General features: G+C 38.9%; 1 protein-coding gene across 1 annotated transcript; it reads right to left on the reverse strand.

Annotated features, from left to right (window-relative positions):
• Positions 1–809: 809 nt before the first annotated feature.
• LOC143598753 (NADPH-dependent aldo-keto reductase, chloroplastic-like) lies at positions 810–4,543 on the reverse strand. The gene is made up of 5 exons (XM_077076892.1): positions 4,361–4,543; positions 4,241–4,273; positions 3,441–4,095; positions 2,214–2,468; positions 810–1,299 (listed from the first exon to the last, which is right to left on the reverse strand). The coding sequence occupies exons 3-5, from the start codon at positions 4,005–4,007 to the stop codon at positions 1,030–1,032; spliced, it is 1,092 nt and encodes a 363-aa protein (XP_076933007.1). The 5' UTR covers positions 4,008–4,095; positions 4,241–4,273; positions 4,361–4,543; the 3' UTR covers positions 810–1,029.
• Between the last annotated feature and the right edge of the window lie 14,529 nt (positions 4,544–19,072).

Consider the following 19,072-nt stretch of genomic DNA (forward strand, 5'->3'; position numbering starts at 1 on the left):
GAGCTAAAAAGATTTTCAAACGATATGAAAAATAAAACCAGAAGACGTCGTGTACAAACTATATACATATCATATTGAAAAATAAGTAAATAATCATAAGAGAGCATCGTGACAGGGACTAGAGGTGCACAAACCGGGTATTTTCAGGAGCTGGGTAGGAACCGGTTTCGGGTATGATCAACAAAAATCAAAACCGGGTCCGTGTAGGAACCAGTTCCTGGTATAGTTGGGTATTTGACCGGGTCTTGACTGGTTCCACTGGGTTTTTTTGGGCTTCAGGTAGGGTCGGGTTTTGACCGGGTATTTCCAGTTCCGGGTACAGCTCCTGGGAGAAATTCTAAACCTAGTCCTAACCGCAGGTCAGGTACGGGTAGGAACCGGTTCCAGGTCAGGTACATCGGGTCGGGTCCGAAACCAGGTATTTTGTGCACCTCTAGCGGGTAACAAAAAAGCCCTAAAAATATGGTTAAAATGAAAAAAGTAACGTTAAATTATTGAAAAAAAAATAGTTAAAACTTTAAGAACCGTATGATAACTCTATTAAAGTTTAGGGCCTTAGGGGTAAAAACACAAATTGTTTAAAGAAAAAGACCTATTAAAGGTTCGAGCCGAGCCTTTTATGATAGCTTTATTAAAGTTGAGAGTAAAAACATGAATATGTTAAAACTAAAAAAAAAAAAATAAGCAAAAACTTTTGGTAGACCCAATGGTTGCGTGCCACGTTGCTAAGTCTACCTTACTCTCTTTATCATTTCCACTAAATCAACGACAAGTGTATCATGCAATTTTTACAGTCATGCGTTTAAAGCTGATATTATATTGAACGATATTTAAATTGACGAAGAACATACACACAATACAATCACTTTTGTACATGACAAGAATCTTCAGAACAAACTTTGATCCAAAGAAAACATCAATCAAATCAACATTAACACACAAACATTAAAACTATCTTACAGTAACATAACCAAATCATAAAATGTTTATGCATACTTAAAACATTAACACGCACACCATCATCACCGATCATGAGTTGAACTCAACGTCATCTTCAGACTCATGCACCGCTTGAAGTGGACCGCTTCCAAATATGGAACCATTGTCCTCCGAGATGGTATCCAGTAGACCATTTCCGTTACCAAATAGACATACTTGTGGCTCTATTTGGTTTAAACGTTGGTACTCGTTGTCTGATAAACTCCAGTTGAATATGTCTATGTTTTTCATTATTCTCTCGGGCTTCACGCTGCATGGAAGAACACTTGTTCCTCTTTGGAGACCCCACCGTAAAATAACCTACCGGTCAAGGGTAAAATTGTAATTATGATTAAATAATTACGATCACATAATATACTTTCTAAACGGTCAAATGGGTAAATATTCGAATATTAAGACGGCTGACAAAAGATTAGTTAAAGCCAGGCAATTTTGACCAAATTTCGGTTATATTTAATTTCTAACGAGTCAAATGAGTAGATATTTTTTTAAAAAAATAAATAGTTATTTGTTTAAAAAAGATACTAAAATAAAAAAGAGAGGTCAAATGGTTGAAAGTTGGTCAAAGTGTATTCAAAATGCATATAACCTCCAAGTGTCTTATTTAAAATTAAGATTAATATTGCAATAATGCAGTTTTGTAATAGTAATTACGAGTGTTCATGAAACCGAAAAAACCAACCCGTGGCTGGAATAAAAAACGGAACAGAAATAAACGAACTCAAACGAAAACCAATGGTCTGGTTTTATGTTTTCATAAAAACAGAACTTCTGGTTTGGTTTCAGTTTTGCGTGCAATTATAACCGAAAAAACCAAACCGAACCAAATCTATAGTCTCTCAATTTTAATTTTTAATTTTAAGTAGTTATAAGAATTAAGTAAGTAGTGCAACCCAAATATTTTTACCCCAAATGTATAATAATCAAATAATTATTAACTAACAAAAAAAATTTAGGTTCCAAGTTCAGACCCAAATTCATTAATTTGGCTAACTTTTTTTCGACCCGAAAATTTCAAGCGCAAATAGAAAAACCGAACCAAACCCAAACCAAAAAACCAGAAACGAATGGTTTTAAAAATCCCAAAAACCATGGTTCAGTTTGGTTTTAGCTCAAAACCACCCAAACCGATCCCTATTAGTAATTAACACATTTTTCTTAAATGTTCCTAAATTACTATAACAAATACGTACCTAAAATCACAAAAAGAATACCTGTTCGGGAGTCTTTTTATATCTGTCTGCTATATCTGCAACAACAGAAAGCTTGAGCATCGGCCCGTGAACCGATCTGGATCTTCTAAAAGATATGCGAGGTGTTCCGGGTTCATCCTCTTCACTTGATCCACTTTCAGATGGTTTAGGAGCCGATGCTGGTACTCCAAGTGGTGTGTGTGCAGACACGTGTATAAACTTTGACTGACAGAATTTTACAAGCTCATCTTGCCTCCAAAATGGATGCAACTCCACCTAAAAATAACCACGCTATATAGTCAGCTAGCCACGGTGTTGACTTTTAAAAAAAGTATTGCAATAACTAAATGACGAACACTAATCCACACAAACAATGAAACCCTCGCAAGTTTATCAAGTTCCAATAACTAAAAAAATAACCACAAATAATTTAGGAATTAACATCGTTGTTCTTGTTATCTCTTTTGTAATTATATATTTTTAATAAACTTAATACAAAAATAGTCACAGATCATAATATTTGGGGATTTACTCAATAAAGCTCGAAGTTAAGGAGCCTGAACTCGAGCCTTGTATAAGATCGTTTAGGCTAGTCGAGCCTTAACGAGTGTTCTGTAATTTTTAAGTTCTTACTCTTTTGGGCTTCTATCTATGAAATTTACACTACACGGCGAAGCTTTGGCTTGTTTAAGGTTTTTCTCAAAAAATATTAAACTATCTAAAAGTGAATATAAAGTAATAAATAACAAACGAGCCAACCCAAGCTGAGCTCGAGCTTGAAAAAACAACTCGCGAGCCTAGCACCAGTTTTAACAAAAGAGGGCGAAACGAGCCAAGCTCGAGTTCTCAATCTCTCATAAGTCAAAACAAGCCAAGTTTGAGCCTAGTCAAGCTCGGGCTCGGCTCGCTTACACCCCTAATACCAACATAATATAAAAACATACATACATATATGTATATATGCATACTATACTTAGTAATGAAAAAAGTATTCATGGGATTCATTGACAGCCAACCAAAATAATATGATTAAATAAATACTTGTAACATGTTCTTATTAACCACTTTAATATTCTATTTTGATCAATTATAATCACACAATTTCCAAATATCTTGGAACACATAATTATGTTAGTTTTAAGGGAGCTTATACTACATAAACATGATAACTACAAACTATACGAACAGCAAAAGATGTGAATAAGCAAATAATATATATTTATGATCAAAGAACACAATGAAGAAAACCTGATTTACTGCAGGTATAATCTTAGCAAACTTGAGCAGTTCTTTCATCTGTTGAATATTAAAATTACTAACTCCAATAGCCCGAACAAGACCTAACTCAACCAACCGCTCCATCGTTTTCCAAGCCGTTTTCAACTTACTCAAAAACTGTCTATACTCAGTCCCCGAATTCGCAGGCGGGTCAGTAGCATCACCAAAAGCCGAACTCTCGGGCCAATGCATTAAATAAAGATCCAAATACGACACGCCAAGATTCTTAAGCGAAACCCGAACCGAATTCTCAATCTTATTAATCGAATTCATCGAACAGTAAATCTTCGAAGTCAAAAAAAGATCTTCTCGTCTTATCGAACCTCTAAAGAACTCAGTTAAAGCTTCCCCAACTTCAGCTTCATTCCCATATAAGTGTGCACAATCGATATGCCGGTACCCTGCCGATATCGCGGTTTTCACCGCTTCAACACAGAAATCACCACCACTTTGCCAAGTCCCAAGCCCTATGGCTGGAATCTTGGCTCCAGTATTCAATAGAAAATAAGTCCCAGAAGTCCCAAATCTCCCTTTCATCCCTTATAAACTTGAATCAACACAATAATGATCAAATCCCAAGTACCGAAAAGGCGAAAAACTGCCAGGTAAGTGTTCGATGAATTGCCTGAGAGAAAAAACAGCAACAAAAAGTGATCTTGAGTGAACAAAAACAATAATAAGAAGAAACCCAGAACAAAAAGATGACCTACAAGTCTGATTAAAAGAAGACAGTAACAATTCAAGTGAAAAAAAATCAAGTTTTTAAGTACCGAAAACTGCCCGCCAGGTGTTCGACGAATTGTCTGAGAGAGAAACAGCAGCAAAAGAGTGATCTTGATTGATAATAACTTACAGACAAGCCAAAATAGTAAACCCAGATGAAAATTGACCTTCGATCTCAATCAAATCTACAGAAACTTGAGGTGCCCACCAGGTGTTTGATGAAATGTGTGAGAGATAAACTAAACAAGAACAACAAAAGAGTGATCTTGATTGACAATTGAGGTGTGAAACCAAGTTGGGTATTGAATGAATGTACCTAAAACCAAATTATGGGTCAACAAAAACAGCCGACAAAGAGGAAGAAACGCCCAAAATGTAAAACAAAAGAGTTGGGCTGTAAACTATAATAATCTAATCTAATGTTATTATTATTATTATTATCTTAATACTAGTTTGAATCAAATACAAATGAAATTAACATGATAAACATAAAAATCAAGTAAATAATTATATATACAGGTAGAGTAATTATATAATTATATTATAGAGACTCTACGTTGTAATTACATAATTGATCTACTTGTATATATAATTATTATATTTGATTCTAACGTTTAGCACGCTAACTTAATTTGTACGTTAATTTTCCCGTTGATAATATAATCTCCTCAGAGATTAATAAAGTATGATAATAATATTATGAAACGTCAATGGGTTAGTGGTGGAGTGGTAACATAGAGACTTGGTGTTTCATGTGACTTATATTTGATTTCTTTAGTTTCAGAGGCACTAGAGTGATGGCGGGGACTAAGCGAGTTGGTGACTTTCTTTAGATGGATCATTGAACTGAGCGGGTATCTCACTGCATTGTCGTGCTTCGGACAAGTGTTTACGGGATTTCGCCTTAGGTGAGGGTAAATTATAATAATCTAATGCTGTTGTTGTTGTTGTTATTATTATTAAGTCAAGTTATTCTACAAAGAGGAACAAAAATGAAAATGATGACAATGATTTTTAATCACACAAAAAAACCCCCAAAATAATAAAATTAAAAAAAAAAGTCATAACTCAAAATTTAATAAAAAAACAAAAAAAAGCAAAAATACAAAAATGTTTCCCCTATCTTTCTCGTTCTAAAAAAACAAACACAATGATGAATGAAAAAAATCATTGTGTTTTTTTGTTTATCATTGTGCTTGTGTTTATTTTCGTCATTGACTGTATCTTTTTTTCTTGACATTGTATCTTTTTTTTCTTTATAATGTGTTATATTATTCAACATTGTGCTATATATTGTTCGGCATTCTGTTATATTACGCGATCTATTATGTCTTTTTAGTTATAATTGTATCTTTTGTTCATTTTCGTCATTGTGTCTTTAATCTCGGCATTGTGTATTTTTGTCAATTTTTTTTTTATTTTTTAACATAAATGATAGCGGAAACATTTTAGTTTTTTTATTTTTTTCGTTTTTCAATTATATTTTGAGTTATGATTTTTTTATTGTTTTTTAAAATTTATTTTTAAAAGGTTTTTTATGTAATCATAAATATTTCTTACACTTCTTATTTTTGTCTCTATATTTTAACTTTACCCTATTATTATTATTATTATTATTATTATTATCCTAATCTAATCTCCTCGAGAAGATAAAGTATGATAATAATATTATGAATCAAGACAAAATGGTTGATGGGTGATTATTAAAAAGAAAGATTGGTGGGGTAAACAGATTTTAAAAGGGTTGAAAGTTGAAAGACAGTAACAAACAGTTGACCGAATTGGTTTATATGGTTGAAATGGTGCACGTGTATGTGGGTTTTGAAGATGAGTAAGTAGAAGTAGGGTTGGAAAATATGGTGAAGTTTAGGGGTGAGATTGAAGATGTAGTGTTGGCTTTGATGGCGGTTGACTTTTGGTGGCCAACAATTAGGTCACATGTAGTGAGCTCGTTTAGAGTCTAAAACACGCCCCTAACACGAGCAGCCCACTGCCCTGGCCTCTCGTTTTGACCCATGTCGTTGTGTATACAACGTTTGTTTCAAGATGGTGGGGCCAGCTTCTTGATTCACCAATGGAGAAGAAGGTGCCCCCCACCCCATCACACGCCCGGCCTTAGGGAAATCCAAGAAATTAGGTTCATAGTTGTTTAATCTTGAATGTGGAAAAATTACCAAGATAGAAGGATGTTGACCTTGTTTTTTATATTACAAAGATAGACATTCAATTTAGTCTACAAGTTTCAATTTTTTTTAAGTTTACTCTAATCATAGGTTGTCACGATGGGACCTAGTCGGCTAAGGAGGATGGACGTTATTCGGACCTTTTGCGTTAAAAGTTATAAAGAGTATGATAGGACCCACATTCAAACCAATCAAAGGTTAATGTGTTATAGTAGGCTAAAATTGGCCTCTAAATTCAGTTACTTAGTAGTTGTGTTTTGTTGGTTTAAAAAAACAAGCGGACTTATCTCTTCTTAGCTGTTATAATTCGGTAAGCTAAGAGGAGATAAATTCATACCCAAATTCTTACAAAAAATTAGCAAAATGAATCTTATAAACAACCCGAACCAACCGAACCACACATTCCCTCCTTTCGGTCAACTCCATGGCTCGCAAAACCAACCGAATGTGAACTTACAATGGAACCCGATAAACCTAAACCAACCGAGCTATCCGTTTCAATTTCCCGACCCGAACCTAAACATGTACGCCAACTATCTAATGCCCCAAAACTTAATGCCGGCGTTCGGTGTAACATCCTTAAAATTTCGATCCAAATTTGACAACTTAGGAAAGTTGAGGGATCAAAAATAATATCAAGACAAGTCATGAGAAAATATTAAATAAGAAAATATAAGAAAAATAAGGAAATAAAAATATTTCCTAAGTTAAGTTTCCCACATAAAGGAAATAATAAAAGGAAACTCCATCCGATATGAAGGATGTAAGAAAATGGAAGCACTTTACTTAGGTATAAATGAGGAATATAAATCCCATCCCACATAGAAAGTGGTAAAGAAATGGAAGCTCTTAATAAGGAAGAGATTTTCCATAGTAATATTCTTTTATGCATATCATGCACCAAGTAGTCCTAGCGGAGGGAGCATAGCACCCGACGCGCACGCGCACGCGCACGGGCTCAGGCGAGAACGATGGAGATGGCGATGGCGAAGACGACAACGAAGGGCGTTGGGTGCAATGTGGCGCTTTGATGGCGCACTTTGCACTTCGCAAGCTCGCATCGCTTAGACCCAGACCTGACAAGCAATAAAAGACAAAGGGCCAAAAAGGAAAAATCATATCCTGGGACCCATCGCGATACACGATGAGTCTAAGAACACGGCCATCGTGATACGTGATGACTCAGGGACACGTGTCACATCCAGGTGGCACGTGGCAGCAGGACATGACACGTGGCAGACGTGTCAGGCCACGTGGCGACACGTGACATAAACTTAGAAAGGTGGGCGTCGCGATACGCGATGCTGTTGAAAAAGGGGCCCATCGCGTATTGCGATGGGACTAGAAATTGGCTATAAAAGGGGAGCCTCACGACTCATTCCCCACACACATTTTCACACTCTCTCTAGAATTACACTCTCTCTACCTCGTTTAACGTAACAAGCACCGTTTTGCGTGCCACCGACCCGACAAATCATTACCTCGTAATCCGTACCAAATACCCGGTGTTTTCCACGAAGTGCGTGCCACCCAAAAGTAGCTCGACATTCCGTCTCGTAGTACTTGCACGACCCGGTGACGCCGGAATATCACCTTGATTTGCGTGCCAAGCAAGGTGGATCAAGAACGCCTCGATAAACGTGCATATAGAGTAGAAGTGCTGCCCGTATAAACTTAGGAATATCGACTCCGAATACCCGTGCGAGGTAGGGGTTCTGCATAAGTTATTATTATATTATTATAAATGGCTTAGACTATAGTCGGGGGTATAGCTCGAACCTTGATTACGATTAAGAATAATATAACTTTTCTTAAGCAAAGATTATAGTTAAAATAGTATTTCTTTATGACTAAGAAATATAATACAAGGGATTATAATTAAGAAATTAATGTTTTTCTTAAAGAAGAAACTCAGTATAAGATGTTTGTTCCTGAAGAAGAAACGTAGCATATAATTGGTAAATAAACAAGAGGACTAAAGGTCAAATGCTTTATATAAACAAATGTTTTTATCAAGGTTAAAGCTATACAAAACGGACTAAAGGTCTGAAGCTATATCGATGATCTAGTTATTTATACAAAATGTTATTCTCGTACTATAGGTCCGAGGTAACAAAACAAGAAGCAGAATCAACAGGAATCAGTAACAGATTCTGATTATAAACAGAAAGGTGAATACGCCCCAAACCTTTTACAAACTCTTTGAGTCAGAATGTTTGCATACGATTTACGAATCCTTAAAACTTTGTGTTACAATAATAAGAAACAGACACTCTGATTAAGAGTATATATGTGTCTGGATCCATTCATACATGGTGACTCGGCATTTCCCCGAGGCCATGCATATCATCAACATGCCTCTGAAGGTCTACGGGACTGTTCAGAGAAATGATATTATGTATATAATTAATTGTACAAGGTACTTAGGGTAATTTGATCCCAATTTAGTTGAGTGCCTAATGAGTAGTCAAAAAGGTATTATTGTTGGTTTCACAAAGGTATTGAAAAGATTTTTAAGAGTCAGCGTCATTCACCAGCTGTCACACCCCCTTCCAGGGCCTAGGAGCGTGACCCAACAGTTGGTATCGTAATTGTTAATAAATCAGAGTTACGTTAGTTTGCGGAAGACTTATAAAACTTTAAGGATCAAAAATATAATATTTACATAAAAGACGGGATTAAAAAATACCCGTTGATTTAACAAAAGATTACTTGTTTATGTTTTACAAAACCACCACCATATATTAAAGTTTTACAAAAGAAAATCCGAGCCATCGGATTCGTAAATAGCACTTCGACTCATCTAAGCGCTAATCTTGTTCACCTGCAAAATGTAAGAAAATACGTCAACAACGAATGCTGGTGAACACGCTGACGCAAAAATACTTCTTTTACTTAGTTACCCCTCGAGACTACGCCTGTCTCGGCCCAACGTGGCTTAGGAATAACCAAGTCAAATAACACATTATAAACTAGAGCCTCTACACTAGGTCACCTCAGCAAACACCGCAGCGTTCGACTTCCTTAAGTACCCGTAAATATACACATAAGGTCGTACTCTCTGCAGGAGAGCGTCCTACGACCAAAGGTGGTGCGATCATGCCCATACATCGCATAGTACTACCTATGTAAGGATCCAGACATACGTATACCACAGCCTGAGGGCTAGGTTCATACCCATAGTTATAACGGTTTTAGGAACACATAGTTCCTTGTAAACAATTTCATATAACAAGTTTGACTCATTTGAAAACAAGTTTAAAAATTTGGGGGCGTATTCACCTTAACTCTTTAGGATCGGCTTCACTCACCGTCCAAGGGTCTTTCCCTTTCTTTATCTCGAACCTATAGTTACGAGTATAAATATTTGTTAGTCGGATACACGATCCGGCTTAAGACCTTTAGTCTTATATCTCAATCCTCGATTGAACCTTTAGTCCAATTCTTATATACTTGAAAACCTCTTGTTTAAAAGTAAATTATAAAACTTTAGTTTATAAAAACCCGACGTTTCTTCTTCTCCAAAAAACGTAATCTTTTCTTTTATTATTTAAGAATACTCTTTATTCATTAAATAATATCTTCATAACAAAGAATATAATCATATATACTTACACACATATATATGTATCACAATATTCAATAATCAAACTTTCATTCGTTTCTTTGTTATGTTTTCTTTTCTTTTATTTTATCGAGGTATCGAGTATAACCTCGACTTAAGGCTTAAGCCTTGAATATAATATTAAATTATATTGAATTCATTATTACGCCTAACCTTAGTGGCGTATGGAAACTCTAGAGAAACGAGCAGCACTCCGACGCCGCTTTACTTTTCTCGATCAACTTTGATATGCCAACTTCAGCACTCGTCGGCACATCTTTCGGGACTCTTTGCCATAACAACACCTTCTTGATGAATGAGGGTGGAGGGTAGTATGAACTTCAAGGAAATGTCGGTACACAAACGAAAGATTTGAGGCACGCTTATTGAGAAAATGAGGCACGAACTTTGGGGTATTCTAGTGAGAGAGTAGAGAGATGCAGGAGCAGGTTTTGGGATGCAGAAATGGAATGCCCTTGGCCGCTATTTATAGGCAAAATATTGGTCCCTATCGCGGTACGCGATGGGTCCCTGGGCTGACCTATCGCCTACCGCGATATAGGTCAGCTGATTCATTGCGTAGACCTTCCACGTGTTGACACGTGGCCGGCGCCGCTCCACGTGGCGACACGTGGCAGACGTGTTGCCACATGGTGACACGTGGCAGCACCTAGTGCCACCGTGTGCCACGTGGCACACGTGTCACAAATTGTCAGACACCCCATCGCGGTACGCGATAGGAGTCTCTTCTGACTCATCGCGTAGCGCGATGGGTCAGGAAAACCAAATTTTCATTTTTAACCCTCAAGTTTGGATTTTTGGCAATTTTAGTCCCTTGACTTTGGAAAGTTGATACTTTGAACTCGAAATTTTCACGTTGTTATATGAAAATTCCATTAGGGGTAAGTGGTCGTCCCAACTTCCACCTAAGTCGATCACACAAGCGCGGATCATATCTTCCAACGTTTGAATCGTCCTTTCGCTCTGCCCATCGGTTTGCGGATGATAGGCAGTGCTAAGGTTCAACTTCGTACCAAGAGCTTGTTGAAAGCTTTTCCAGAAATGAGACGTAAAACGACTGTCTCGATCATATATTATAGATAGCGGTACTCCATGCAAAGCGACAATGGTGTTTACATAGATACGTGCTAATCTATCCATAGAATATGACTCATTGATGGGTATAAAGTGTGCGGATTTTGTCAAACGATCCACAATTACCCATATAGCATTGTGTTGTCGAGTCGTCTTCGGGAGTTTGGTAATGAAATCCATAGTGATTAACTCCCACTTCCAAATGGGAAGTTCGGGTTGCTGAAGCAATCCCGAAGGCTTTTGGTGTTCAGCCTTAACTTTCAAAAAAGTTAAGCATTTCGCAACATGCGAAGCGACATCCTTTTTCATTCCATTCCACCAATAATTCGCCTTTAAATTGTGGTACATCTTATCACTTCCGGGATGCATCATGTATTTCGACTTGTGAGCTTCGCTCAAGATTTTCTCACGCATACCTCCAATGATTGGTACCCAAATCCTATTACCGAGTCTAAAGATACCATCATCACTCTTGACTAATGAGTCAATGGTGCCATTACGCTTTTCGTTGGAGATTTGGTTTTTATTTATCGCTTGAGTTTGCGCGGATTTGATTTGCTTAATGAGATCGATTTGGAGTTCTAGGCGCAATGCTCGGACCCTTTTGGGCTTCTCGTGTTCTTTGCGACTTAAGGCATCGGCCACAACATTGGCCTTGCCTTCATGATAACAATCTCACAATCATAATCATTGAGCGTTTCCATCCATCGCCGTTGGCGCATGTTGAGCTCTTTTTGTTCGAAAATATGTTTCAAGCTTTTATGATCGGTGTACACGGTAAATAGTACTCCATAGAGATAGTGCCTCCAAATCTTAAGTGCAAAGATTATGGCGCCTAACTCTAGATCGTGAGTCGTATAGTTCTTCTCGTGTACTTTGAGTTGACGGGAGGCGTAAGCGATTACCTTCTTGCGTTGCATTAGTACGCATCCCAAACCCGAGTGAGACGCGTCACTAAATACCACAAAATCCTCAGTACCTTCTGGCAAGGCCAAGATAGGTGCTTGGGTGAGTTTTTCTTTCAGTATATCGAACGCCTCTTGTTGCTTCGTTCCCCATTTATACTTGATGTTCTTTCGAGTTAAGGAAGTTAAGGGAACAGCGATACGAGAAAAGTTTTCGATAAATCTACGGTAATAGCCGGCCAAACCTAAGAAACTTCGGATCTCGGTTGGCGACCTCGGAACTTCCCACTTAGAGATAGCTTCAATCTTAGCGGGGTCCACTTGAATACCGTTAACATTAATGATGTGACCAAGAAATTGTACCTCGTGCAACCAGAACTCGCATTTCGAGAACTTAGCATACAACTTCTCGGTTCTAAGAATCTCAAGCAAAGTTCGAAGATGGACTTCATGATCAGCCTTTGACTTAGAATAAATAAGTATGTCGTCAATGAATACGATAACAAATTTATCCAAGTAAGGCTTGCAAATACGGTTCATCATGTCCATGAACGCAGCTGGGGCATTAGTAAGTCCAAATGGCATAACCGTGAACTCATAATGTCCATACCTTGTTCTAAACGCGGTCTTTGGAATATCTTTGGATTGGACTTTGAGTTGGCGATAGCCGGAACGAAGATCGATTTTAGAAAAGAAGCTAGCACATTGAAGTTGGTCGAAAAGATCGTCAATACGAGGGAGTGGATAGCGATTCTTGATTGTGACTTTGTTCAATGCACGATAATCGATACACATTCGCATGGATCCGTCCTTCTTTTTGACGAATAGAATTGGCGCTCCCCAAGGCGACGAACTCGGTCGAATAAAGCCTTTCTCAAGAAGCTCGTCGAGTTGTTTCTTCAATTCCTTCATCTCGGTGGGCGCTAAGCGATACAGAGCTTTGGCGATCAAAACAGTGACGGGAATAAGATCAATCCTAAACTCTACTTCATGCTCGGGAGGAATTCCAGGGAGTTCATCAGGAAACACGTCAAAAATTCAGAAACAATAGGAACGTCTTTGATTTCTTTTGGCTTGGACTCTTCAGTGACGTAGGCCATGAATGCGAGGCATCCTTGATTCAAACATTTGTTAGCTCTAATCATAGAGATTATGCTAACTTGGCCAGCGTCTTTGTCCCCTTTAATTCGAATCGTACGTTTATCGGGGGCTTGAAGTTTAACAGTTTTGCTATTGCAGATGATACGAGCATGGTTATCAGATAACCAATCCATACCAAGTACAATATCAAAACCAGCCAGACTCATGGGTAACAAACAAATAGGCAAAATATAACCAGCTAAAAGAATTTTTCCGTTTTCAAGGGCTTCATAGATTTTAATGATTTCGCCACTAGCAGTCTCGATGCTTAGAGTTTTATCTAATTTTGTTAATGGTTCGTTTAATAGACTACATAAACTATAATCTATGAAACTTAAATTGGCACCCGAATCAAATAAAACTCTAGCATAGGTGTCGTTGACTAAAAACGTACCGGTGATGGTTTCCGGTAACTCAGCGGCCATTTTTGTGTCGAGTACAAAGACTCGAGCGTTTCCTTTCTTGTTCTGGCCACTTCCACCCGCACCACCAGCCGCAGGCTTGTTCTTTGGGCACTCAAAACTTAAATGGCCAATTTCCTTGCAATTAAAGCAAGTCATTTTCTTCTTCCAACAATTAGCAGCATCATGTCCCGTACGATTACAGGACTCACAGACTTTAGGAGTCGGGGCGAAATTGCATCGGCCCTTGTGGTACCTCCTACATGTATTGCATGGTGTAGAGTTGTTTCGGTTTACGCCCTTGCTTCTAAAGTTGGAACCTCCTCCAGTCTTTCCTTGAGCAGCTGTTGTTGTCACCTTCTTGTCCTCTTCCTTATTGCGGACCATGCCGCCCATCAAATAGCCGGCCAACTCCATTGCAGAGTCAGCGGTTTGAGGCAAGTGTGACCTCACCATGTCGCAGATTTCCCGCGGCAATCCCCAGATATATCGAGTGACTTTGCTGGACTCAGGGTTAACCAGCTGGGGAACAAGGCGACAGTACTCAAGAAATTTGGTATTGTACTCTCTAAGGTTTGTCCCTACAACCTTATGATTTAGGAATTTCGTTTGGATTTGATCGGTCTCGTGCATTGGACAAAACTTTGCCATCACCATGGCCTTGAATTCTTCCCATGTTAGACCGTACATCACATCTCTTCCCTTACTCATCAATAGCGCATTCCACCACTCATGCGCTTCACCCTTGAACATTAGAGCGGAGTATTGTATTTTCTCCTCCTCGGGGCACTTACTCGTGATTACAATAGTCTCCATCTCTTCGAGCCACCTCACGGTTGTGATGGCTCCCTTATCACCATGGAACTCTTTTGGTCCATAGTATTTAAAATCTTTGAAAGTACATCCACTCACTTTCAGTTTCTTAAACTTTTGCCTAACATCTTCGTCGGCATTAGATCCATGATAGCTCTCTTCATCATGAGAGGGTTTCGGACGGGATTTCACGGACTTACGAGAGGGATGAACAGAAGGATTAACAGATCGAGAAAATCGGGTTTGTCTAGATTGAGATCTAAACGCGGATTCTTCCCTAACAGCATCTTTAATTATCTTTTGAATTTTGTTCATATATTTTTCGGGAATTTCTTCCTCTCGCTCATTCTCGGGGTCTTTCCCATTTTCTTTTATTTTTCTCTCTCTACGAGCATTATCGTTGTTACTTTGTTTAGACATAATTTCTTTTCTTTATCAATTTGGTTTGAAATTTTAACAACATTTCTTTATTAAACACACGTTTATTTATTCACATTTATATATATCCCATGGATATATATATTTCATTTTACACACACACACACACACACACACATATATATATCCTTTCAACGATATATATATTTTACCCTATCATTACATAAGAACGTTTCATACGTTCTTTTATTCATACACATCACACACAAGACTAATTTATACATATAGTCTTCACGTGGCTGCCATCTTCAGTCCTTCATGTACTTCTTCACAATCTTCATTAGCTTGTTGCATTTGTGAAGAAGCTTCTTTCCCATGCTCTTTTTCTCCTTCCCTTCTTCATCTACCTTCTTCATCCAGTCATCAGTCTCATGTAGAGCGCGATCCAAATGCTCTTCATATGACTGTGAAATTACGTCAGGGTATCCATACTGTGGTGGCGGGTCACGGTAACCCAACGTCACCATCTCAAAATGATTTCTCGGTTCAGGATAGGAGACGTAATCCTAATTGGATGAAAGGTAGAGGTAGGTCTTGGCAGCATGATTTTGCTCGCAAATCTCATCTGCTTGCTCTTGAATTGTCGGAATCCTTCCTTGAAATGGTGGGAAGCTTGTCGAAGCTTGGTTCCTTAGTTCTTCAAGGTTTTGAACATATGGGTCAACGGATCCATAGCTTGGTTGGTGGGAAGTGAGTGATCCATTTATTGAGCTTGACATCTCATTAGGATTCTCAGGATGCTCTTCTTCCTCAATCTCTTCCTCGGGTTCCTCTTCTTCTTCTTCTTCAGGTTCTTCCTCCTCTTCTGGTTCCTCTTCCTCTTCCGGTTCCTCCTCTTCCGGTTCATCTGCCTCCATGGGCTGTGTGGTTTCATTGTTTATTGGGATCATCTGGAAAGTCTCAGTGGGCATCATTATTCTCATATTGGGTCTACGGGACTGTAACATCCTAAATTCTCGTATTTAATAAAAGAAAGTTGTGTTTAGTTATCGGGCCTGAATAATTAATTAGTATTAATAAAGAGCATGGACTTGAATTAATTAAGGTGGATTAAGTGGTAATGGGCTTTAGGTCCATGGGCTTCAAGAGGTATAAATACCCTCCTAAACCAACCTAAAACCCTAAACCCTCATTTATATCCATCCAAATCTCTACACACTCAAAAACACACAAACACTTCCTTACTACTATTTACGGCCGAGAGAGAAGAAGAGGGTGAAACGACCAACGAACATCGAATAGCATAGATCTCTCATATACGAGCTAGATACAAGATAACCAAGCAAAACGCGACCAACCGAACGGATAAAAGGTATGTTTTGATCCTAAAGTTTACGTTTTATTAGCGTTTAGCATTGAAACTTAGAACGAGAGTAGATCGGGTATAAACGAAACATAAAGTTGTAAACTTGATGATAAATACGAGTGTAATGAACCCGAAAATGGAAACGGCTCGATTAATGAACCCTTAACACTAGTATTGAACGTTTTTACCATAAAGGACCAAACTTTACGTCATTCCGGGCTAAGTTTTACCCGAACAAGGCCATGGGAATGATCGCGGGACTTGTTAACGTCATATCCAAGAATTTCTCGATGAAACGAGGGTGATTATGGTGATTACGAATGAACAGAGGCGAATGCTGAATAACTTCGCCTGCAAGCCAACTTCGCCTTCAAGCAAGTTCGCCAGCCAAGTTCGCCCCTGACAACTTCGCCTGGCATATGTTCGCTTAAGGTTAACTTCGCCAAACCTAACTTCGCTTGATGTTAAGTTCGCTACAAGCAAGTTCGCCTACCTTATCAACTTCGCTGAACCATATGTTCGCTGGACTCTAAGTTCGCCGAGTCTTAAGTTCGCCGAACCTTAAGTTCGCCGAGTCTTAAGTTCGCCGAGTCTTAAGTTCGACCCCAGCCAGGGGCTCTGCCCCTTGGACCCTGCTAGGGGCTGCCGCCCCTAGACCCCTTGCCAGGGGCGCTGCCCCCGGACCCCCGTTCGTTGTGGGTAGTAGCTAAGACTAGAAAGATGATATGAGTAGTGGTAGTTAATTGATACATGTAAATATTATACAGTTAGCCGTGCACAGCTCAAGAAGGGAATAACGATTAACGGAGAGCGTAACAGGATTCAGGTGAGTTTCTAGCCCCATTTATGTGTTATGTTTTCGGGGCTGTGTGCATACTTAATATGTTTGTTAATACCCTTATCCTAAGAGATAAGTGTATGCCTTATGTGAATAATGTGAAATGTATGAAAGATTGCTTGATGGTACGTGAACGATCTTCGGATATTGCACGTACTGTCAGGTTGTAACGCTATATATAAGGTAAGTATGATATGTATGCTTATGTGTATGAACGTGATAAAGTTAATAATAGAAGGAAATGATGGTTGTATGGTTACGAAAAGGGTACCAAGCCCTAATAGTACTCGAGGTATGATGTATGGTTGTATGGTAACGAAGAGGGAATCGAACCCAACTAATATTCGAGAACTAGGGAACCGAACCCTACTAATATTCGAGGAAAGAGGGTACCGAGCCCTAATAATACTCGAGGAAGGAGGGTACCGAGCCCTAATAATACTCGAGGAAGGAGGGTACCGAGCCCTAATAATACTCGAGGAAGGAGGGTACCGAGCCCTAATAATACTCGAGGAATGTAGGGCGTAATGCTCTTTATAACTTAAGATATGAAAGCAAGTTAGTACTAAAGAAAGTATGAAAGTATGAATGAAAGAATATAAGTTTGTGTGTATTGTATAATGTATGATTAGCTAGAACTCACTCAGCGTAGCTGACTTTTAGTATGCACGCAGGTAAGTAGGATGAGGCAGCTCGCTTGAGGGGACACGTGGCGTTGAATAAGAGACTGGCATCGGAAGGCTCAGGGCGTATTATGTTTTAATTACTTAGTTTTCGAAAGACAAGTTGGTTGTTTAAGACAAGTTTTGAATTGTTATGAAATGTTTTATTTAAGTTTTTATATTCCACGAATGTTTTTAATTAACTCTGATATTTAGAACTGCGTTTATGAGTAAATCCAACACGAAAGTAGGGCTACCGGTAACGGGGCCTTACAGGGACGGTCCTTCACCATTGTTTGGTTGGGAACTAGCTTCATTGAAGATGGAACTTCCGGCATGCCACTCTTGTTGTTCAGAGAGATATTTCATCCACTCGGAGGATGATTGAGAGTTCGGTAGGTATCCGGCTGGATAGCATTGTGGTATCTCCGAGGGTTGGTAAATGGGGATCTCCGATGGTTGGTATGCTGGTACTTCAGAAGGTTGATACATCGGATACATTGGCATCGTCGGTGGATGGTAGCTTGAGTGCCTGGGTGGTTCAACACTTGTTTTTGGTGGACTATCGGGAATGCGATCGGGTAGTGTCGGCTTCCGGGATAGTATAAAGGTTTGGACAAATATTGTTCCACGTCTTGGTTGAAGTAGGCTTCATAATATCCTTCGCTCATGTTATCCTCAGGGTAGGGTTCGGCAATTCCGGCCTCCTTTGCCTTGCGCACAAAGTCTTCGATGTGAGCTTTAAACGACATCTACATTTATGGGTGGTTTAGATTGTAGAGTGGGAAAGAAAGGTTACCAGCCTATCTTATCCCTAAACACATTAACAATTATTTCCTAAACTTGGATCGAAGCTGGGTATTGTTTTATGATACCCAATTCGCTAAGATCGATGGCTCTGATACCAACCTGTCACACCACCTTCTAGGGCCTAGGAGCGTGACCCAACAGTTGGTATCGTAATTGTTAATAAATCAGAGTTACGTTAGTTTGCGGAAGACTTATACAACTTTAAGGATCGAAAATATAATATTTACATAAAAGACGGGATTATAAAATACCCGTTGATTTTAGAAAAGATTATGTGTTTATGTTTTACAAAACCACCACCATATATTAAAGTTTTACAAAAGAAAATCCGAGCCATCGGATTCGTAAATAGCACTTCGACTCATCCAAGCGCTAATCTTGTTCACCTGCAAAATGTAAGAAAATACGTCAGCAACGAATGCTGGTGAACACGCTGACACAAAAATACTTCTTTTACTTAGTTACCCCTCGAGACTACGCCTGTCTCGGCCCAACGTGGCTTAGGAATAACCAAGTCAAATAACACATTATAAACTAGAGCCTCTACACTAGGTCACCTCAGCAAACACCGCAGCGTTCGACTTCCTTAAGTACCCGTAAATATACACATAAGGTCGTACTCTCTGCAGGAGAGCGTCCTACGACCAAGGGTGGTGCGATCATGCCCATACATCGCATAGTACT

This window comes from Bidens hawaiensis, unplaced genomic scaffold (assembly GCF_021521415.1).
Source record: "Bidens hawaiensis isolate Kalapana, Puna unplaced genomic scaffold, B.hawaiensis_p1.1 tig00050785_1, whole genome shotgun sequence".
Taxonomy (NCBI): domain Eukaryota; kingdom Viridiplantae; phylum Streptophyta; class Magnoliopsida; order Asterales; family Asteraceae; genus Bidens; species Bidens hawaiensis.